The sequence below is a fragment of the Oryzias latipes genome, chromosome 17, assembly GCF_002234675.1.
Source record: "Oryzias latipes chromosome 17, ASM223467v1".
In the NCBI taxonomy this organism is placed as follows: Eukaryota; Metazoa; Chordata; class Actinopteri; order Beloniformes; family Adrianichthyidae; genus Oryzias; species Oryzias latipes.
Genome location: NC_019875.2, coordinates 19,413,712 through 19,438,672, shown reverse-complemented (window position 1 = coordinate 19,438,672; position 24,961 = coordinate 19,413,712). Strand labels below are relative to the sequence as shown.

At 40.1% G+C, this 24,961-nt stretch overlaps 1 protein-coding gene across 9 annotated transcripts in view; it reads right to left on the bottom strand.

The window, feature by feature from the left end:
- The window catches only part of LOC101168153 (catenin delta-2), a 181,499-nt gene that overhangs the window by 122,610 nt on the left and 33,928 nt on the right, over positions 1 to 24,961 (bottom strand). For all 9 annotated transcript variants that reach the window (XM_023964880.1, XM_023964879.1, XM_023964878.1 and 6 more), the window contains exon 2: positions 4,353 to 4,489. In XM_023964880.1, coding sequence (XP_023820648.1) covers positions 4,353 to 4,484 — 132 coding nt within the window. In that variant the 5' untranslated portion in view covers positions 4,485 to 4,489. The remainder of the gene's footprint in view (positions 1 to 4,352; positions 4,490 to 24,961) is intronic.

Here is a 24,961-nt window from a genome sequence, read left to right as displayed (position 1 = left end):
TTCAATCAATAGAATTTGACGATGGAAGATGTATTGAAATTGAGGTAGAGTTTTTGCTAAGTCAAATAAAAAAAAAAAAAAAGAAAATGTGTTCCTGTACAATATCGTGATACGTATCGTATCGTGGGGTGCATATCGGAATACGTATCGTATCGCCGGACTCTTGCCAATACACACCCCTATTTGCGAGACTTCTTCTTGGTCTCACAGGACTTTTGTACGGTGGCCCTGAAGTGCTAAACACACCAACCAATCAGTCGATGCAAAAACATATTAAAGATCTAAAGCCACAATTAAAAAGGCAAACGAAATAAGGAAATGTAGAAATCAAAGCATAATAATAAATAAATAAAAATGAAACTTTAAGGAAAACAATAAGTAAGTTCCAGAAATTAATTTGAAAAGTAAAAAAACAAAAGACAAAAAATAACCTGAGAAAGTAGATACTTTTGGATGATAACGTTTGATTTTTGACGTTGGATTTTTTTCAAATGCAATGTCAGCATATTAATAACAGTTTTATGATCAAAACAAAACATATCCAATATCGCTTCATGCCAAATAACTTTTGGTTAAAAAGATTAACAAACATCATCATCCAATTAGCGATGTCATAATGCCAACCTTTTCCAGTTACTGTAAAAAACAAAAAGTAAACATTTCAGAAAACAAAAGGAAATTCCAGAAATTTAAATTAAATGTCAAAAAAAAAAAAAAGAAAACTGGAAAAAAGTAGGCGTTGATGACCTGATGACGTTTGTCCATCAGGCCCGGATTCAGCCAGCCCCACTATGGGGGGGCACGTAGAAAATCGAAGGCGGGAAGTCTATGATGTAGTTTTGCTGAGAGTTTGGGGTGTCGTATCTCTCTGAGCCCCTAAAATGCTCAGAAAAAGTCATATTGGTTCATCTATTCTTTGATCATTATGAGTTTTATGTTGGATCCTGCTTCTGATACTATGCACTGACCGCATACTATCTATATATCTATATCTATATATCTATATATATAGATATATATCTATATATATAGATATATAGATGAAACTGAACACAGAGCCTAGAGATGGAGGAAAACGTTAAAAAAAATTGAACGCCTCAACCACTTCTGTTGTTTCTTTTTATCTAAAAACACTTTTATTAGACATCCATTATCTGTTATGACCTGTACTTGTCCCCACGCTGAAGTATGCATGACCTACTTAAAGTGGACTTCCTTTCTTTTAATGGTTACTCAAAGTGTTGGTACTGTACGTGTCAAAAGTGTGCAGAATCTATTATTCATGCCCCTTCAGATGTCTTCACCTGCTATCTTTAGCTTGTGAGCAGCTCGGCCTGCTCTCCCCGCCGTTCAGGACCAGTACTCTACTCATGGTTCACACTACAGACTCTGCTGTTCACCGCTGTCAAAACCTGCCACCTCCATTTCCCGACGCTGCCGTCCAACAGCTCTCAGTTAGGCCGCTGATTCAGACAGCTCATGCTTGCATCAGCTTGAGGAGCATTTACCCTCTGCTCCCAAGCTGTGAGGTCTTGAAAGATCCATCCTTTTTACTCTACAGTTCAGCAAAACTTCCCATCTAATGAAAACAACTTCACCTAACGAGATCTAGCTTTGGCAACATGTTTAATCTGATTTTACTGCATGCTGATTGGTACTTACCCCACTGCGGCGTAAGCTTGAAAGTAGCTCTAAATGCGGCAGTGTTGTGCCTCTTGGGGTAACTCTGTTTGCCCATCTGTCCAACATTGTATGTAACAGATTAAAATATGCGGACAACTGCTGGATGGATTAACATGGTTTGCTGGTACATTAATGCTCTTTGGTGGTCAAAGTGAAGAGCTGATGTACGCTATTCATTTGGAATTTAAGACACCATAAAATTAAAAATATAAATACAGCCGGGGGATGGCATCCAGTCGAAAGCCGCCATAGAAAGCAATAAAGAACCAAAAATTCTATTTTATAGAACAAAATGAGATTATTTACACTGAACTTTTGCTGCTGATGTTGATCAGGAAACATTACAATTTCTTCTACTATTACAATCTATGATGCTGTTAATCCGTAAATTAAAAATAAATAAAAAAAACACCCAACTGCTACACCCATTTCAATTTGTTGGCTATAGAAGCAGCTTTGGTTGTTTTCTTTAAGCCTCAGTCACATGCACTGTCACAGGCGGGTCGATCCGTACGGGAGCTGCAGGACTGTCCGGGCCCGTGGAGGGGGGTACAGAGGAGCGGCTGCACCTTAAACGGAGCGCAAGCCCGTATAGCCACATCGGGTGACGTCATGGAAATGGAGCAAACCGTTGTTGTACGTGTGGTGGATGTTTCATGAAGTATTTATAAGGATGATGGAAGTTAGACGCACTTTTGACTATGACTTTGCTTTTTGCTGCCTGCCCTGTACAGGTTTGCCCCTTTTTTGCCCACAGACAGCCCATATTCACCCCATGGGGCAGTTGCGACTAAGGCAATAGCTCTGGGCAATATTTCTTTTTGACATTCAAATTCGGTTCAGAAAAAGGAAAAATGCCAAAAACTAGAAATCAGGTACAATATCAATACAGTGAACAAGACTTTGTTGGATTTAGTTTGAATCACTACTTTACAAAGACTGAAGTGTTTGAATTTGGAGTGACTGGAACAGATTTTTCAACAACAAAACTACCGAATATTTTGAACTTTGAATTAATCGTATTTAAGTTGCACTTTTCTGATAAATATATTGAAGAACATATCGGAACCAGAACAATCATTTTATTTTGAATGGCAAATCATATTAACAAAATAGATAACAATAATCCAGTATATCAGTGCAATACTGATACACATACCTACATCACCCTCTAGTTGTTGTTGCTATTTATTTTTTTTAAGAATTACATATATGGTTTACTTTTTCATACCGTTTGTGTATCGCTTGAACACCAAACACGCACAATCTGCAACAAAAGTCGCAGTTCTTCAAATGGCCAATGGAGGCTGGTTTCAGAGGGGAGCAATTGACTTAAAGGACCTTTAACATGCTATTCTGAAGCCTTTCAGAGTAAGCTAGATCCATTCTTATGATGATATATTACCTTTGGTGCACAAAATTACAACAAAAAAAAGAAAGAAATGGCTATTTTGCAGCTCTTTTGCTACCCAGAAGTAAGACGTCTCGATCACTGATGTTCCGCCTTTCGCTCCTTGTGGGTGCCGCCCGCCCATTTCATGATGTCTTAGAGCACCTAGAGAAGCATGTCTGCATTTCGCTCATGAAAACAAACAACTTTGAACTTCTGCAAAGGTTTCTGTGCACATTGTGCATGTAAAAAGACAGAGATTTTGCCGATCAGTGGAAAAAGTGTATGAGTGTGTTACACTGGGAGGCGGTGCTGGTAGTGCAGACTCTTCCTGAAAGGGGCTGTTCCTCACTTTGTGACATCACAATGTGAACTAGTTTTTGTGGGTTGGGAGGGGCTGGTGCTCATGCAGGATTTTAGAGAAATACTTGAACGGATCGAAATACCGCTTCGGGATTGAAGAAGCTCAAAAAAGTTGGGGTTTTTTTTGTGCAAATGTTACCTTATCTAAAGCTACTTTATAGTTCTTTTTTCTATGCAAAATAAAATGTTTATCAATTTCTGCTTCCTAATCATCTTAAATAAGTCACATCCCAGGCCAAAATGTGAACAAAAAAACCCAACTCTGGAAAAAATGGTGGATGTGATGGAAGAAACAAAAATAAATGGTGCTTAGCCGTTTGCTCTCTCATTAGCTGATGAGCACATATAAAGAAAAATGTAAAAAAGAAAAGTGTGAATGGAATATAACACAAGGATGATTGAAACTTCAGCTGTAAGATCCCACTCAAATTAATTTCAGTTCTTGATCTGAGCACTGCATTTATCCCACACTCATAAATGTCTAGGCCTTATTATAATTTTTTAACTTTAGTAATACTTAATGAAAATCAAACAAAGTCCTACTCTGAAGTCTTTTCTAAGCTTTACAGAGAAAATCACGGTGACTCAGGCTCGTCGGTGCTGCTTTGTCTCAATCAGCCTCTCAAACAGAGGACTTTGTAAAAAAAATGAGGGGATATTTTGTATTCCATCACCTCACCTTAAAAAAAAAATCACACAGTGCAGCCAAAGCCTTAGGCTAGCTACTAACAAAATAAGGTGCTCTGACATATTTGTGACACCCCAGCTCAGACAGGCGTTCCATCACCCCCCCCCCCCCCCCCCCCCCCCTTGTGTTAGGACAGGAGGAGTTATCCCCACGACTTTCCTGCATTCGTCTCTCATTGGCCGTGACAAGCTTGTGTTTGTTCTGCGCGCACAAACAAAGAACTCCTACCTGTTCCTTGACAGAGGCGAGGATGGCGGAGGTGGTTTCCGACTCCGAGCCATCTCCGTTGGACGCATTGAGGACGGGGCTCAACATGGCGGCAGCGCTGGCAGTGTCAGAAGCCACCTCAGGCACTGGCATACCTCCTGGAAAACAAGCAAAGACGACGCTCCTTTACTTCTCCTAAAGTCACTTTGACATAGCCGCACTGATGCCGGGAAGGCTTCACACCTACACTCTCACTCAGTCTACGTTCATGCTGGAGCTGGAGACACATTCCCACATCAGATACCTTTTAGCTTCTCTTTCCAAAGGTATTTTGACTTGTTTAAAGATTACAGTTAAAAAAAAAAAGAAGCCATCAGAACCTGCTCAGGGTGAGTAATTAAGAAAAAAAGGAAATTGAGGGAAGTGACAGTCGAAGACATTTCTGTATTCAGTCTCAAATGTTCTGTCTGGATTTGAATTAAAAACAAATATATGCAATCAACTATTTGGAAATCAAGTGACAAACATTTCTTTTACCTTATATGTTGTATAAGAAAAAAAGTCTTGCTTCAAGATTCATTTTTGTGGGAGAAAATATTATTTGAAACTATTTTATTTGGAACATCATTTTTATATTACATATTTTCACTTGAAAAAATGTTTCAGGTTAAAAAAAATCCTGCTGCAAAGGGTTAGTTTTCTAGCATAAACTGGTCTGTCCTGGCACATTTTCCTTCTATAATTCACAGTGACTTATTAAGAAGCTACGTTCACACCGCGCTCTTGAACATGCGTTTAGCATAAGGTGTTCACACTGGACAAGCAGGGAGGGGCTTCTTCTTTTTCTACTGTTTACTAGCGCCACCTACAGTTGGGAAAGGCTTGGTGAGAAACATCATTTCGTACATAAAGCCCCATAAGCGGTTGTAAAAACCTGCGTGAAGCGAGAGTTCAACGGAAGTCCACATCTATGTAAATGCACATGTATGCACATTTACATAGACTCTTCATTGAAAGTGGTCCCCTGAACGTTCATTGTCCAGGGTGCTGTGAACGTCCCACCAAACACTTTGTCTTTCCAAAAAGAGATCTACTACTTGAGCATTCAACCAATTCTAGTAGCTGAAGATTTATATCTTTAGAGTAGCTTCCTTCACACAGCCATCAACCACTCATATATTAAAGGAGATGGTTAGGTAGATAGCATTCCAAATTTCAGACGTCTGCACCCTTTTTTAGAAAGGTACATTAGCTGCGAGAAAAATCCAAAATGGTGTCTATTTGTGAAGATGGCGGCCATACACTCAATTGTTACAAAAAATATTCATTGCCTTTTTGCCCCATTCTTAACAATATGGGCTGTTCATGCACAAAATGCAGTCTTTGAACTTGAGGGGGTAGCTACAGAATGGAATAATGTGTACTATCTTAAAATCTGGGATTTTCTTCTGGCTAACATGCTTTTCTGAAGGGATCCTAGGATACATCCTTCCATATTTGCAACTTGTACCACAAAATGCACAATTACTTTAATAATTGGCTCCACTATATGATAGATAATTTAGCCACTTCTAAATTTATAGACCCACTCTCGTAAACATTGTGGTTTTTTTTTTTTTTTTTTAACATCCAGTGGCAATTTTGTGATGTAAGAACTAGGGGGTTGCTCCATGACAACAGTCCCACCCACAACCCACAAATTTCTGATGAACTACCGCTGCTCTGCAGAAACTATGTCCTAGAAAACGGCTAAAAACTGTGTTATTGTTTTAAAAAAAGAGCACTGGGAACGCTTTTAAAATAGATCAAAGATGATGGGACTTTAAAGTGCTTGAAATATCGGTTAGTCTAGCATTTGCAAAAAAAAAAAAAAACTAACTTCTCAATTTAAAAAAACAAAGTATTATCTGTCTTTGGAATTAAAAATCCCAAAAATCCCAAAAAGCTGCTCACCACTGAGGATACACGAGGCTTCCACGGTTTTTCAGGCTTTTCAGGACAAACATTTGGGATTTATGGAGGCTGCAATTCCTGCATGCCCACATGTTTAGGAAGCCTTGCCTTTTATGGTAAAAGATGTTCCTACACACAATTCCAGCCTAAATATATAGGATGTTTTAGCTGCACCTATGAATAAAGTGAACACTGATGCATTTCTGCCAATATGAAATGTATTTAGAAGATTTCTTGCTGGTAATATATCTTCATGTATGATTGGAAAACGAACTGATATCTTTGATAAGAATGTTGTATGGGTTTTTTTTTCTTAAAGATTTCCATCCCCACTGGGCAAGCTCATTAAAATCCCTCTGGGGCATGTTTAAGGGATTTTACCATTTGTTAATTAGCTAGGAGCCTTAATCCCCCAGAGTTCTGTCACATGAACATCTCAGGGTTAAAAACTTAGCGATTTGTTCTCAGTTTCACGAGGACCACCCTCACAGGAGATGAGGATATGTGCACACCGAAGTTCCATGCTTGATGCTATGTGCATTTGACAAAGCGGAGAAGATGACGGGCTCCACGTGTAATCCAGAGCTGGTGGAACAGCCAGCTTTACCCATGAAAGGCATGGCACGAGGAATCGGCACTCACACATAAAAGCCGGCCGCATGCTTGTAGTCAGGGTTAGGAAAGTGTGCGTGGAGACAGGAAGGGAGGCACAAGTAGGGGTGATAGTGAGAACGGTGGAACAGCGGAGGATGATGGGAAACGATGAGGAGATGAGCACAGCAACCAAGTCTTTTTTTTTTGCATGCTGCTAGGCAACAATCTCTGGTCACTGAGGGCTGCTAATACGCCTGACCTGGTTCTGCTTCTCTTCCATTCTGAAGAATGCACCTCCTCCTCACCATTAATCTAACCATCACGACTTAAATTTTTTATAACTATCCACCTTTTAACTTGCACTTTGTCGTCCTTCCTGTTGCATCCTCCTCCTCCTTGTTGCCGTTCTGCTCTCTAAATGGATGTCCTCCCTTTCCTCCCTGCCCACTTCTCTTCACCTGACCTGCTTCGGCGTCTCTTCTCCTCTCAGCCCATTTCTGCTTTATTGCATCCGGAGGACGGTGACGGAGAAAAAGGATGACCCAAAAGGCCGGATTTGAACTTGCAACGCAACAGTGCCTACCTAAGCCCTTTCAGCGCACTCTCCTCCCCTGCCCCAAGCGTGCTCTGTGTCCTTCATAAACACACTTCTCACTTGCCCCCGTGACACCACTCTATGCTTCAAACTCATCACACCAGCTCTCTTTGCTGCGTTCTTCAACCCTCAGCGGAGCCGTCTCAGCTGCAGGATGATCATATGCACGCTTTCTGCGTCAGCTGCTTCCCTCTCTGTTCCTTCAGTGACAACACATTGTCATTACTCATTCACCCGTCAATTCATCTAAAACCTAATATCCAGCCCCCCACTCATCATAGAACCTTCCGGAAACAGAAAATGGGTAGAACCTGGTCAAACATGCCAGTTGCAGCTTTAACGAAATATCTTTTTTTCCCCACAAATATTCTGAAATTTTTTTAATGTTTCTTTTACCATGTGTACTTCTGGTCACATGTGGTAGAGATGAAGAGTAAAAAGTTACATTTACTTAAAGTGATACTTAAAAAACCCAGCCTGGACAGTGCTGTACTGGCCAATTTTAGACCCATCTCCAAGATGCCCTATATCTCTAAACTCTTGGAGAAAGTGGTCTATTCACAGCTGGAGGATTTCTTAAACCAACATAAAATTCCTGAAGTCTTCCAGTCTGGGTTTAGACCCCTTCACAGTACGGAGTCAGCACTGCTAAGAGTCAGCAACGACATTCTCTTGGCCAATGATGCTGGAGATTATGTTGTTCTAGTTCTGCTGGACCTAACTGCAGCATTCGACACCGTAGACCACAGCATTTTAATTTCTAGGCTCCAGAACCTGGTGGGGATTCAAGGTACTGCACTGGACTGGTTCAAATCCTACCTGGCGGAAAGAACCATGTGTGTCAGTTTAGGTGGTTATGAATCCACCACAGCTCGAGTTCCCTATGGGGTCCCACAAGGGTCGGTTTTGGGACCTCTTCTGTTTTCTTTATATCTGTTACCTTTAGGGTCCATTCTAAGAAAACATGGCATTTCCTTTCATTTATACGCTGACGACAGTCAGATCTATCTGCCGCTAAAAAAGGATAATCTCTCTGTGACGCGGCTCCTGTCATGTCTCCATGACATTAAGGACTGGTTGGCCCTAAGTTTCTTGAGTTTGAATGAAAAGAAAACAGAAGTTGTAATTTTTGGACCGAATGATTTTAGTGGACCGTCCCCGATTGATCTAGGCTCTCTGACTGGTTTCTTAAAATCAACTGTTTCTAACTTGGGTGTTAAATTGGACAGTAATTTTAGGATGGACCAACAGATAAGCTCTGTAGTGAAGTTAAGCTTTTTAAGCCTTTGCCAACTTGCTAAGGTAAAACCTTTTTTAACATCTGCACACTTTGAAACAGTAATCCATGCTTTCATCACGTCCCGGCTGGATTACTGCAACTCTCTTTATCTTGGACTCAGCCAGTCGTCTCTCTTGCGTCTCCAACGTGTTCAAAATGCAGCTGCTCGTCTTATGGTTGGAGCACGCAAAAGAGACCACATCACACCGATCTTAGCATCGCTTCACTGGCTGCCTGTGCATTTTAGAATTCATTTTAAGATTCTTCTGCTTGTTTTTAAATCTTTACACGGTCTTGCCCCGCTGTACCTCTCTGAGCTTCTCTCTCCCTATTCGCCGGCACGGTGCCTCAGATCAGCTGATCAGATGCTTTTAGAGGTACCGAGGTCCAGACGGAAGCTCAGAGGGGACAGAGCTTTTGCTGTAGCCGCTCCAAAGCTGTGGAATACTTTGCCGCTGGCCATTAGAGAAGCCCCTTCACTGTCCATTTTTAAAACCCGTTTAAAAACCCATTTTTATGCTCTGGCTTTTAACCCAATATGAAGACCACTGTTTTTCTAACTGTTTACTGTTTTTCTATAGTTTTATCTCCCTCTGTGTTTTCCCCCCCGTAACATGTTTTAATGTTTTTTACTGTTGTGTTCAGCACTTTGTCTCAACTACTGTTGTATGAAAGTGCTATATAAATAAAGTTGAGTTGAGTTGAGTTAAAGTAACTTGTTTAAAAAAATGGCTAAAAATTATGAAAAATTATTTATCATATAATAGGTTGAATTTACTGTATTTTTTAGCACTAAAAACCTTAGTTTTTTCAAAAATGACAGTGCGTCTTATAACCTTTAGCACTTTCTATATGCTTGGCTTAATGATGTCATAGTGATTTTAAGAGGTAGCTCAGTCAAAATGTCAGCCTGTGTCCGAATTCCTTCTCTATTCACTATATACGTTCGCCATTTTGTAGTGCTGTCCGAATCGACAATTCCTAAATCGAGTGCCTTAGACATTTCCCAGAAGTCTCTGCGAAAAATCAGTGTGCATCGATGCTCACTAGATTGGCGAATGTAGACCACAATGCATTGCGTCAAAAATGCATTTACATTTAGTTTTTTAATTAACCTTTAATCTTCTTAAATGATCGTCGCAAAACGTTCATACCAATTAGATTTTAACTTCGTAAAAAATCGGTGACATTGAAAAAAAAAAAAAAGTAGTGAGCTTAGTTTCCGAATTGCTTTTAAAATCCAGGGCACTACATAGTCCCGCACTCTAAAGTTTTTAAGTAGTTAGGGATTAGGGTGGGAATTCGGACACAGCCACAGTAATGTTTGTTTTAGCAATATCAGTCCCTTTTTTACGTGTTGCAAACATGTAAAAAAGGTACCATGTGTACGGTAACCTGGCTAACGTGAAGCCGTCTCGTACTGTTTTTTTTTTTTACATGTTACTAACAAGATTGGGAGTTAGCGTAGTCCCAGTAACGTTTGGTTTAGTAATATCAGTCTGGTTTATTACATGTTGCAAAAAAGGTTGGGAGTTAAACGATGGTAAATACACTAATACCGCTAACGTGTAGCGGTATCAGACTGTTTTTTATGTGTTACTAACAAGGTTGGGAGTTAGCGTAGTCACAGTAACGGTGCTCTGTGGTGTGTTACAACAAGCTGTAGAGTTACTGTGAACACAGATAATAAAATCTGACTGACTGACTTTTCTCTGACTCTTTTGTCTCTCCTAATGTGCCGCATTGTTTGGTGTACCTTATATAAATAATAATATTAATAATTGGAAAAGCACAATTTTTGACGGTGCGCCCTTTTGTGCAGAAAATACAGTAATTCAATAGAACTGAATGAAACACATGCCAAATCTACTGCAAAGTTGCAAATTCCTCTTTACACACCAGAGAATATTTTCCTGAACTTAGTATATAAACAGTTTGATGAGTGCAGAGCATGGTGACTAGTGGCCCAGTTGGCTAATAGAACATAACAAGAGCAAAGCTTTGGTTTTTCTCTACTGAGCAGATAGGGGAGCCAGTCAAATATAGGTCAACTCAACAGACCGTGTCCAAACACTCATCACATAACTGACCAGTACAAAGCAGCTTTCACAACTAACAGCCATCACAACTAGGTTACATAGGCCCACAGCCCAGCTTGACACAAGACTTTGAATTTGGATTAAGCCAAAAGGCTTTATTTCACTGAAGTATAATCTTGGATTTTTTGGGGGGTCTATATTTCAGCATCATAATGCATGGTATTTAGCCCTGCGTTTCAAAAGCCATAATCTCAGACATTGCTGTGGCATTGTGAACGCGGCTAGCCATGATATGACAGACATGTCGGACATGGATGGGGGATGGCAGGTTACTGAGCTTAACCTTTTGACCTTTTAAGCTCATCCATCAGGTCTGAGACAGACATGTTTTTATCAAGACAGAACTCATCGGCAACAGCAGATTAAAAAAAAAACATACTGATGCATATTATGATAATGCTTTTTCTACCACTAAGGCAATGCATTGTATAGGACATTTTCTTTTAAAAAATGACCCACTATATTATGTTTTAGTAAAAATTATGTAGGAGGAAATTTTCAGAGCAACTTCACATTGCTCTTTTTTTTAATCTACATTGTGTACTCACACTGGCATATGTCTTGTCTATCACCTATAGCAACTCCCCTTTTATGATTTAATGAGTTTGAATAAACGTGAAAAAGACAAAGAATTGTAAAGTTCAGCCCAAGTTTATACAATATTACACTTGTGTGCTGCTCGTTTTTCCTCCTTTTTGTGGAAGACAATGTGTATAAAGAGCACCAAAGCATGGCGGAGTGTGTTAGTATTTGTCTGTCCTTATTCTGAGCAATTGCTTGATGGATGGTCCCCTGTTGTCTCATTAAAAGTCTGTTTTATTTTGTCTTTGCACACATTTTTCCTTTTTTTTCTAGACTCTATCTGCTTTCACGTTATTAGTTTGAGACTTACATAAGTGATATGTGCCACCAGGAATATTTATTTGAAAATATTTTTACATCCGTCATTGAAATATTCTTCCCTTTTTTCTAAAACTGTCCTTAATAAAAAACAACTAAAATATTGTCTATGACTTAATATTTCCAAATTCGTGTTAATAGTCATTGCCGTCCAAGAAGAGCCTTCATTCACTATACTTTATACACAGTCCTTTCCAATATATTGTGAGCATTTCTACAACTATTATATTATATATATTATAGTGTAAATAAAAAAGGGCAACAACGTATTTTCAATTATTGCAAAAGGTTCTTGTTTGATGGAATTAATACTAACTCTGGTTCATTTATGCCAGTTTGTTTACCTCATAAAAAAGCTGATGTGTGTCTGTGATACTACGTTCACTTAGAGCTCAGAAACGGGCATTCAAGCGACCACTTTCAATGAAAAGTCGTTGTGAACACACATCCATGTTTTGGGCTTCTGCCTTTCAATACTCTCGGGTTTCGGCATTGCTATGCAAGGTTTTTAGTCTGTTTTCTGCTCTAGGTAAAAAACATGCTGCAGGTTTTTGGGTCGTCCCAGTCTGCAGGGGGTCATAGAGAGGAATGGCTGCATCTTAAGGGGAGTACAGGTACGACCACTTGTGTATCATTAGGTTTCCGTGAGACTATTGTACGTAGCATGGAGTCATGGTGTCCCTACACCACACTCTACTCGTTATTAAGGTGCAAGTACTGACCCCTAATTGACCCTGCATGAATGTTGAACCCACAGGCTAGAAACGGAATTCACAAATACCTGTAGGATGCCAAAACAAAACTATGCTTTGATTGTCCCATTTTCTAACAGTCAGGCTCCACGCAAGGAGCTCACGCTTATTACATCAACACTATTGGACTCCATTCTGCAGGATTTGGGAGGAAGAGTAAAAAAAAAGCGAGTGATGTACGACCTTGCTAGTTTCTGTGGGCCACCTACATACCCAATAAAGTTTGCCCATTTTCTCCCTGCAGATAGCCCGTATCCACCAATAAGACCAATTGAGACTAACTTAACAAGTTTTAAATAAAGACCTTGCTAGATTCAAATCAGCATGTTTCTAAAAAATTGGTGAGGCATTACAATGCTTTTTAGCTAATCTCATTAAGTCATGTTGGGCCTGCCATCCCCTACAATATAGGCCCGCAGCTAAGTTTGTAGTAAAGAGAACAAAGTTCATATAGAAGGCATTTTATATGCCGTGTAGCGACACTGTGGATGCCGCAGTCAAAGTTGCTCAATAGGACGCTGCATGTGCAGGAAGTCATGATTCTGCATTAATGTCACAGGACACAGTATGGAGATAAGCAGCTTTAGGAATGCATCTTTGCTGTTAATCTGACAGCAGCTCAACTGTTTGCTCATGTGTTATGATAAGATTAGTGCATTGTCTTATCATAAGATTATGATTTTGAGAAGATGGATGGATGGATGGATGGATGGATAGATGGATAGATGGATAGATAGATAGATAGATAGATAGATAGATAGATAGATAGATAGATAGATAGATAGATAGATAGATAGATAGATAGATAGATAGATAGATAGATAGATAGATAGATAGATAGATAGATAGATAGATAGATAGATAGATAGATAGATAGATAGATAGATACCACTCCAATAAAAATTGTGTTCTTGGTTGTTTTTAACATGTTCTTGTGGCATTTTTCTGATGATGGAGAACACATAAAAACATTTAAGCCTAAAACTGCATTTCTGAGTATTTCTTTCTTCAAATCATTGTGAATCAGGACCAGACGAAGAAAATGCAGTTTCAAAAGGTTCATAAGAGGCCTGAAGCTCCCTGCTCCACTCCATTTTATTGCACCCACCAGACAAATTAATCCATGTACACCATTTTTTTCATCCGGACTGGCATCTGGCTCAAAAACTGTATGGCTGGATAGCTCTGATATTGCTCACCATTTTTGTTTCACCGCTAATGTTAGCTTGGGGTTTGAGGGCTGTAAGCTGTCAGCAGAGAGCGTAGACAAAGGGATGACGGAATGGTGGAGGCTTACTTCCTCGCCAACAATTTCTGATGAATTCTTCCACTCTGCAGAAATTATGTCTTAACAAAAATGAAACACGGTTTTTTGATTTTCGCAAAAAAAAAGCACAATCATAATTAAAAAAAGATTTCACAATAGATCGAAATATAGTTGAAGTAGGGCTTTAATGGAAAATGTTTCACATCGAAACACCTATATCAAGTATATTCCATCCATCCATTTTCTTAACCCGTTATGTCTCTCGGGATCACGGATGAACTGTATTGCTAAATTAAATGGTGCAAACTATTTAATCCTTAAGATCTTGACTATGGCTGGAGTTTGAAAATCTACACAAAGTTGTAAGTGATCGTACTGAGCAAAAGCAGTAGACACACTACCACTTTCATTCAATACACAAATCGGAAAGGACCACAAAAAAGAAACTGACAGCTCTCTTAGGCTCTCAGTACTAGACCTGTTAGCTGCACTGACAGGAGGAATATACTTCTATCATTTGGGGTTCTGTCCAGCCCTAATATGAACAAAAAACAGACACCTTTGATGGCGTGCCTCCCTGGCCATCGTTACCTTGGATTCTACTTGTCTCATGCTCGATAAAAATGACCAAAAACTGTGACTCGCTTCATTTTTCTGCACATCTGAACTTTCTTGTCTCCAGATATAAGGCTTTCATTTTAGCTCGGCATCATTGGAAGCTCTTCTATCTCTATCTTGATGGTACTGGGTATGACACAATACATGCTAACTGTTAACAAGATCACAAGTATGGAGATTCTTTGATATTTCGTCTTCATGCTTGGGGTGCATGTCAGGTTGCTCTTCTTAATAAAGTCTACGGTTGTCAATGTGTATGGTAAAGTGAAAAATCCCCCACCCAGGTTTAATCAGCACTAAGATGTCTGCTTTTTTTTTCCACAGCTGAGCTGTCACATGCTGAAAATGGATGATGTTTTTTTTGGACATTTAATCACTCGTCAGCAGAAGCTTTGTGTGACTAGGTGGAAAAGCTACTGGACATCAACATGAAAAGACCACATAAACCTTCACAGCGCCATCTGGACTGTTGTGATATACGGTCCAAATAGTATCAGGTAGAAGTAACACACAAATAACCACAAGAAAAGTTTTTGTTTGTTTGTTTGTTTGTTTGTCTTTAATTTTAAAGAATGTCTGCACAAAACCCATTAAAATATAAGAAAATGCAAAGACTTGCCATTATTAAATTTTCACTGCCAAGCTTACAGAAAATATATGATCGTAACTCAATTTATATATTCATTTTATAAGCTCAGTGAATATATATGTGTTTATTTTCTTACAGAAAAATTGTTAGTGTCAAAGTGTCAGTGAGAAGAGTTTTCTTCATATCAAAAGACGCTGAGAAACTGAGGAAAGCTTTGATCAGAAGATACGTTTCTGAGAGTTAACAGCTGCACTAGAGGTGAATCATGGGACAACTGATTCAAACAAAGCTTTAGTGGGGTCTTTGTTAGCAAATCTCAGTCTTTGTTGGGTTGACAAGACGAAACAGTCATTTTTAAGACATCAGAATAAGACAAAGAGCTTAGGACAGGAAACAGCACCACTGGACTACTGAGGACGGGAAGGAGATAAACAGATGTATCAAAATCTTGAATTGTTGGTTCATCCCTCAAAATAACTGTGTGTCATCTAAAAATGAAAGCATGGCTCCACATTGTGTTACATCAACTGTTTGTTGGTCAGAGGTTCCTCCTACAACAAGGTAATGACCTAAACCATATATCCAACCTATCGATCTGAGGACTATTGAACAACTTGGTAGATTTAAAAACGATCAGTGCAGTTGAGCGTCCAGGAGGCATCCGGTCCGGATGCTCCTGGACGCTCCCCTGGGGAGATGTTTCGAGCACTGAGCGGAGACCCTGGGGAAAATGCAGGACATGCTGGAAAGACTATAGTCTAATTTCCACTGATAGGTACGGTTCGGTCCGGTCTAGAATGGTCCAAGCAATTCAGATAAGCTTTTCCGCTCAAAGTTGGACCGTCATGGCTCATGCAGGTGAATGAAGCTCATTTTTTCCTCACTTGAAGTTTTGCTGGTGGCGAAGAAGAATAAAGCCGCTTTTTTGGCGCTTTCTATTGTCATAATTACGACATTGCCAACTACCAACAAAAAAAACAGAATAAATAGATAAATAAAATATATCCGGTCTTTAGATTTGTTTTAGTGGCATGGAAGAGTTTTACATCCTTGATCACATGTCCCATGAAAGCCCCTCGAACTGCTTAACTTTTTTCAAAATATACATCATTTTCATCACAAAAGGCATCACTATTTAAAGCTTTTTTTTTCCACAGTAATGCCATTTGAGGCTCCAAATACTTTTTCTGCTAAAATTAAACATCAAACAGGCTAAAAATACACCTCCAACAGTGAAATGTAAATAGAAATCCTTTGATGAGAAAAGTAACCGTTGCAACTCGGACATGTGGATAACTTGACAGGGTCGCAATTGTCTCTAGAGGATGAAAGAGAGCCTGCTTTCTATGGTTTATATATCCTCTTCCATCAAAATAAGAGCATATCCTGCAGCCGAGATACTCATTTGGGGTTTGCAAATAGCTGTGCAACCTTTATCCTAATGGTTAAGCAATTCAATTGGTTTAAGACTGCAGAAAGCTTAGAATGAGTCAAAGCTTCATTGTTATGCAATTATCATAGATTAATCAGATATTTAGGGTGACATTTCAAAAAGCCAAGTCGCTTTGATTGGCTCACTTTAAAGTATCAAAAGGTTGAAAAAATTAAAACCCTGGAGCAGATAGTCTCAGTGATTCTTTTTTTTTTTGCCATTCAGGAGAATTAACCCTTACATTGTGTTTGGGTCAAAATTGACCCATATTTAAATTTAAAATGTTGTTCATCTTTTGGCACATCCTGTAAGGGGTTGCTACCGCAGCTTTCATTGATTTGGTTTTGGCAGGATCCCCTTCCTGATACAACCCTGTATTTTATTCAGACTGGGGACCAACACAGGGAGACCCAGACTTGAGCCAACTTGTGGCTACATAGTTAGGGAGTAGTGTGAAGGATGAAGCTTATTTAGCCTATTGGAATTGAACCCTGCACACCAGTCCTACACCCAGCCAACTGAGCCATCGAGTGTCAATTTTGACCAGAACATAGTAGAAGGGAAAAGAGCTACAGTATGTTCATACCACCCTTGACAACATGCATTCAAGCAACCACTTCCTGTGAAATGTCTGTGTAAATGTGCATTTTTGGCTTCCGTGTTCGTAACTCTCGCGTTCACACAGCGCTACACAAGTTTCTACAGCCATTTTCAGGCTCTACGTACGAAACACACGGCCATTGAACGCGCCCTGAAAGTTAAACCAGGTCAAACTCTAACCAATCAGGGTCTTTCATATATCGGAACAGAGCTGTGAACGAAAAAGCCTGGAGCAAGATTTGCACCTCAACATTTTGCACCAAGCCTCTTCCATACGTGACCGACCTGTGCAAATTTTGGGTAGCGACAGTCCCCGTGTGAACACCATATGCTAATTGGGCGTTCCTGAACACATTCCAGTTTTAGAGCGGCCTTTCATCCACGTGTTCACATGGATGAGTATTCATTTGAATCCACATAGATAACCCAACATGTTTGTACCTCTCCCAATGTGGGCTTTTTGGACAGAAAGCCTAAATATCAGAAACAAATACGCCATATGTTGCTCTTTGATAGTGGCTGTCATCACAGCCAACGCCTCACCTCCGCACACTGACTCAGTCTGATGAGGACAAATAACATCCTACCACCAAAGCACAAATCTGATGCAGCGGCGGGTATCACATTCTATATCCCATCCCTTTCCTGTGCTTCCGTCTCTTCCGCATCCACCAGTAAATGTAATAAACATCTATGACTAAGCACAAATTGGGTCATTTGTCAGAAGAACAAGAAGTATGACTCAAAATCTAACACTGTTGAGTAACTGAGGGAGAGATTTGCCAAAAAAATTGTTACTAGAACCCACTGTTCTTGTAAAAGAAAGATAAAAGGAAACACGTAATGAATTAGGCATTACAAAAAGAATGCAGTAAATTGGCAATATATTTATTTTATGATTTGTGTTGTCTTTTGACATTTTTCAATAGTTACTTAGAATACTGTGTTGACTCTGTGACTTTATAATGATAACTAATGCTACCCATTTTAGCATTAGATTAACTGCCTCTTATTAAGTTAACCCACTACATCAAAGAATTTACAAAAAAAATAATTGGGGGGGGGATTAAGGTGTCTTTTTTTTTTTACTCTTTGGTAAAAACCACAAAAAAATGTTCAATGTCTTTTGGAAGGTTTTGGTCACAAGAATTTTAGTTGAAGATGTAAAGATATTGATGTGATAATGTCAATAATATTGACCCATTGTCTCAAATCGGATCCACACATTTTTAACATGGTGTAAATGTATTATGAAGAAATGATTATCAACAAATTTTACATTCTTTTAATACAGCAAGTAGTCATTGCAAAATAATAATAATAAAAGAGTTATTTTGATCTAAAAGTTTCAAAAATGAGCTTAGCTTTTCCCGCCAAAATTTTTTCTGAGGTTTATTGGAAGCAGCCTTTTTGAAATGACCAAGAAATGCCCTTCTACTGCCCCTAGTGGAATCAGGATGCACTACAGGACAGAAAATAGGGACCAAATTGTATATGGACCAAATTAAGGAAGATTTGGATTATGCTTAATAATATATGAATGGTTATATAGGGTCAAAAGTGGACTAAAATTTACATAAAAAGAAAAGAAAAAGAAAAACAGGCTATTGGGTGTTAGATTTGAGCATGAGAGGGTCTCATAATTGTGTGTGTTCAGAAACTTCAGTAGTATCAGTCAGTAAGTTAAGTAGTACCAGTCAGTACGTATCAGCTTAACATTTCCCTGCTTAGTCCAGGGGTCTGCAACCTGAGGCTCTGAAGGCACATGTGGCTCCTTCATCCCTTCATTGTGGCCCTTTGGCTATGAATGCAACAATTTAAAAAAAAATTCTATAAGTGAATTTCTTTTAGTTAATTAACTTGTCATTTATATTTAGAATTTTATGGTAAGACTAATTTCTTATTAAAATAAGCTCAAATCACATAAAGATTTATTTTTTAAAAAAAGCAATCTATAGCAATGTTGTCACGTTTTTATTTGATAGTAAAACAAAAAAGAAATGATGATGCCGCACCAAAGTCATAAAGACAGAAAAAAGAAAAACATGTTTGACCTCATGGCTTTCTGCATTTTTAATTTACCGTAAGTAAATCTGCTGCAGCAGGACGATCCTTTTTTTATTTCAAAGGGAGCTCTTATCTCCAAAATAAAAGAAGCTCAAAATTTTATACAAAGGAAATTATGATAATTCAATCAACGTAAATATTTAATAGGTACATTTTACAAATAATTGGTTGAATATTCACAAAGATATTTCTCAAACAGTTACTTTGCGACTCTGGCTGGGTTTTGGTGATTAAGAAACTCAACTAAATGGGTTTTTTAGCATTAAAGGTTGGAGACTCCTCAGCTGAGTCTGTAAAGGAGTTGAGTTTCCTACAATCGTTTACTTCCTTTAAAATAACAATAAAAAATATTATAGAGAAACTCTATATTCCATAATTTCTGTTTCTTAACCAGCTGTGCTTGAGTCCTAAAAGGATTCTAACGCCACGTTTCCCATCTGGTCACAATTACAGAAAAACAGCCCTTTAAATGGAAACAAATAAAAGTCTGTATAAAAGTTTACTGGTACAATCATTTGAAAGGACTGTCCTGTGCACTCAGAAGCAATGCCAAGTGATTACAACCAACCATCTGTGTGCGTCCAGTTGAAGCAGAGCAGTTCATCAGTGGCACCACTACAAAGACACGGCTCCAAAGCACGGTGTGACTTGGTTTCACCAGAAGACTGTCGCCACAGAGGTCAAAGGGAGGAAGCTAAAGGGATGTTAAGAAGTGAATGTGCTATCTCACATGGAACTACAACCATCAGCATAAAATGGGTAAATGAAGATGAACTGCAGTGAAATATGAAACAATCTTGTCTTTGTATCTGTGTGGCATGTATAGATAATGGCGTATACTTATATAGCGCCTTTCTTCCTACAAGGACAAAGCGCTTTACAGTCACAGACCCATTCACCCAGTCACAAACACATTCACACACTGGTGGCTCCGCTGCCAAACACAGGCGCCCGCCTACCACCAGGGGCAAGGTGGGGTTCAGTGTCTTGCCCAAGGACACTTCGACTCATGGGCGTGCAAGGCGGGAATCGAACCTGCAATCTTACGATCATGGGTCGACCGCCCTACCGCTGCACCACGGCCGCCCCAATAATGGAGTGTGATGAAACAAAGGCAAGGCAAGGCAAGGCAAGGCAAGGCAAGGCAAGGCAAGGCAAGGCAAGGCAAGGCAAGGCAAGGCAAGGCAAGGCAAGGCAAGTTTATTTGTATAGCACAATTCGTACACAAAGTAATTCAAGGCGCTTCACAAAACAGAAAAATGCATTAAAATCACAATACATCATAGAAATAATCAACGTAAAATTTACTTTAAAAGTAAAGAAAAAAGAAAAGAAAAAAAAATAATAATTGAAAATTGATTTAAAAATAAAGGAAGGAAAGGAAAGAAAAGTGCAGATAGGACCTTTCAGTCATATACACGGCTAAACAGAAATGTTTTAAGTCTAGATTTGAACATGAACACAGAAGACGCCTGTCTTACGACTTCAGGGAGGCTGTTCCAGATTTTAGCTGCAGAATATTGAAACGCTGATTCCCCTTGTTTAGTTCTGACTCTGGGAATCAACAGGAGGCCGGCCCCTGTGGTCCTCAGAGTACGAGATGTTTCATATGGCACTAACATGTCAGAGATGTACTTTGGTGCTCGGCCATGGAGAGACTTGTACACAAGCAGAGCTGCTTTGAAGTCTATTCTTTGAGGTACAGGGAGCCAGTGCAGAGACCTGAGCACAGGACTAATGTGATCATACTTCCTGGTTCTGGTCAGGACTCGAGCAGCAGCATTCTGGATGTACTGAAGCTGTTTTACAGCTCGTTTGGAGAGGCCGGTGAGCAGGCCGTTACAGTAGTCTAACCTACTGGAGACAAATGCATGAATAAGTATCTCCAGGTCTGGCTTTGACACTATGTTTTTGATTTTGGCAATGTTTTTCAGATGGTAAAATGCCGCTGATGTTACTAACTTGATATGGCTTTTAAAGTTCAGGTCAGAGTCCATGATTACCCCTAGATTTCTGACTTGATTTGAGGGTTTTAGAGACAGAGAATGAAGGTAGCTGCTGACACTTTCTCTTTGTTTCTGTGGGCCAAAAATAATAACTTCGGTCTTGTTTGAGTTTAGCTGGAGAAAGTTGTTCTGCATCCACGCACTGATCTGTTGGAGGCAGTGGCTGAGTGAATCCACCGGCCCATATTCACCTGTTGTCAGTGACACATAGATCTGAGTATCATCTGCATAGTTGTGATAAGATATGTTATTACTGCGTATTAACTGCCCTGGTGGCAGCATGTAGAGGTTGAACAGAAGGGGTCCCAGGATCGATCCCTGGGGCACACCACAAGTCAAGGCCATGTAGTCTGAGACACAACTCCCAATTTCAACAAAATATTTCCTGTCTTCCAGATAAGACTTGAGCCAACTTAGGGCAGATCCAGAGATGCCAACCCAGTCTTGGAGTCTGTGCAAAAGGATCCCATGATCAACAGTATCAAAGGCAGCACTCAGGTCTAGCAGGATTAAGACAGTGACTTTGCCATCATCAGTGTTCAGGCGGATGTCGTTGGTTACCTTGATAAGAGCAGTTTCTGTGCTATGATGGGGTCTAAAACCTGACTGGAAAACATCAAATGAATTGTTTAATAAGAGAAAATCAGTGAGCTGTTGGTAGACAACTTTTTCAAGGACTTTTCCTAAAAATGGCAGATTAGAGATAGGTCTGTAATTATTCAGTACAGTGGGATCAAGACCGCTTTTCTTCAGGAGAGGTTTAATGACTGCAGTTTTTAAGGCCTCTGGAAATATTCCAGATTGAAGAGACATGTTAACTATTTGAGTAATTGATGGCAACACACTGTTCAGGACAGACTTTAGAAATCTAGTGGGTAACACATCAAGGCAGCATGTAGACGAGCTCAGACGGGTGATGGTCTCTTGGACAGTTTGGTCAGTGACAGGTACAAAGTGAGTCAGCTTAGAGTGAGTAGGTGGCCGTTCGATAGTTATATGTGTTGTGGAGTTGATAGCTTTTTTAATGCCCTGAACCTTGTCATTAAAAAATACAGCAAACTCATTACATTTAGGTGTGAAACCAGTTCTATTGGTAGCTGGGTTGGAGGGTTAGTTAATCTGTTTACTGTTGTGAACAGGACACGAGAGTTGGTGCTGCAACTTCCAATGATTTCAGAGAAGTACCTTTCCCTTGTTCTGCATAAGATCTGGTTGTAAGCGTACAACTCCCCCTTATACATTTCATAATGAACCTGGAGTTTTGACTTGCGCCAGTTTCGCTCAGCTCTGCGGCACTGTTGTTTCTGTGCCCTGACTAGATCATCGTTCCTCCAGGGAGCTTTCTGTCTATGTTTTCTCAATTTAACCTTCATAGGGGCAATGGCATCCAGAACATTCAAGATGCTAGAAGTAACAGAATTCAGCATTTCATCAACATTGGCACCAGAGGCGTTTTCAGGGTTAATCATTTCTACAAACTGTGCCCTAGTGCTCTCATTTATTTGTCTCCTTTGGACAACTGCAGGGCCAGGCGGTGGTTTGGGAGCAACAGACAGGTCAAAGAATACACAGAAATGATCAGAGAGGGCGACATCAACCACACTGACATTGTAAATATTAACCCCCTTTGTGATGAGCAGGTCCAGAGTGTGCCCTCTGCTGTGGGTGGGGCAACTTACATGCTGAATTAGATCAAAGGTTTCAAGGACAGCATTGAGCTCTTTTGCATTTCTGTCATTGACATTATCAACATGAACATTAAAATCACCTGTAATGACTAGACCATCAAAGTCTGTGCACACAACTGAGAGCATTTCAGTGAAATCATCAATAAAACTTTGGCTGTGCTGAGGAGGTTTGTACATAACTATGCAGAGTAAGGGAGGAGTTTGTTTTAACTCAATCTTAAAGGACACATACTCAAATGATGAAAACACACCAAATGATAGTCTGCGGGTTGCAATATTATCTCTAAACAGTGCAGAAATGCCTCCACCCTTTTTATTTTCTCGTATTTCCGATACATGTTTGTAGTTGGGGGGAGTTGATTCGACTAGAACTATGTTTCCTGTGTTTTTGTCAAGCCATGTTTCAGTTAAAAACATAAAATCAAGATTAAAAGAAGAGATAAGATTATTGATTAAAAATGATTTGTTGCATAAAGATCTGACATTGAGTGCAGCAAGTTTGAGATTAGTTTCCTTGGGACTGGTCAAAACCTTCTTGCAAGGGATATCAACTAGATTTCTTTGATTGGACAGTCTAACTGCCCTTTTTTGCATTCTACGTGGTGCAACTACAGGTATAGCACCAGAAGGAAGCTGTTCATCACAGGGCCCCAGTTTGACATAACCTTTCCTAGGACACTGGGGGCCCGTTTCATCCTAGCTCTGGGGGATTGCACGTCTAGAGGCGCGCAGGGGAGGTCGAGTTGAGGGTAGTTTGGGTGATGGACCAGGAGGAGCGGGAGCTGGACGGGATTTGGGTGAACGACGGAGGGAGCGTGTTGGAGGGGCTTTGGATGAAGGACGTGTTGGAGGGACTTTGGGTGAAGGATAAGGAGGGGGCGCTGGAGGGTTACGAGAGCTCCTGTGTGGTGTGAGGCTCACAGGTGTTAGGGGAGCCATCTTAATTCCTGACTTAATGAGGCTATCAAAATGGCTAGGTAGGGCCATGGGTGAAAGTGGGGGGGACGAAAAGGAAAGTGAGTCTTCACTGGGAGTAGATGTAGCAGGGGGCGCCCACAGCTGGTCAGATGGTGGTATTTCTGGGGCCAAATCTGGTGGTTGTTGTTGTGGTTCTGCGGTTGGGTCCTTAGCTGGCGGTGGTTGTTGTGATGCTGGTGCAGCTGAGTCCTTAGATGGAGGTGGTTGTGGTGCTGGTGCTGCCGGATCCAAGTCTTTGACCGATGGTGGTGGTGGAGGTAGTTGTTGTTGTTGTTGCCGTTGTGCTGTGGTTCCTGGGACACTGGCTCGGTCCTTCCTTACTGCCTTTTCAGGGCTTTGGCCTCTATGCCCCAGAGCGTGGAGGAGGTTCTTCACTAACTCTCTTGCTCCACCTCTGTTCAGGTGTGGGCCTCTTCCCATGAATAGGTCCTTTCGTTTCCAGAATGTATTGAAGTTCTCAATGTAATGGAATCCTCTGGAAGCACACTCTCTGGAGAGCCAATTGTTCAGCTGAAACAGACGGCTGAACTTGAGTGACACCCCATCGATGTTAGGAAGAGGTCCACTGATGAATGCTTCAACCTCTACCTTGTCAATCTCTTCAAATAACTTGATGAAGTCTTTTTTCAAACGTTCAGATTGTTCTTTTTTGATATCGACAGCACCTACATGGATGATTATTCGTTTGACTCCTTGGTACAAGACTTTAGATAAGAGTCCTGTAATTACTGGAACAGTAGAACTTGGGCAACATAAAGTTTGCATTCTTCTGTGGCTGACTCCACTGATAGCGCCATCTCCAAGCAGCAGCGTATCTCTGACCTTGACGTTTGGCACAGATTTTCTTTCTGCCTGTGCTTTGTTGCCAACATTATGACTCCTATTCTGTGGTCCAATTTCACTTTGTTCTTTAACATCACATTGTGTTAGGGGTAAAAATCTGTTTGTGAGCTTTATTTCGGATGTTCTGTCATCTTTACGCTTTGGCTTGACACAGAGTTCCTCCGCACAAAGTTTCGGAAAGGACACAACATCACTCAGGTCTATGTCACTGTTATTCTTCTCATTTGTAGTAAGAGCAGGCTTCTTACCACCCGATGTTACTGGAAGGGTCTTGTGAAGTCCATTTTCAGTTTCCAAAGTAAATATCCGTGTTTGTAGCTCTTTTATTTCTTGTTGGTAGATCCAACAGCGTTCACAGTGGGAGTTTGTT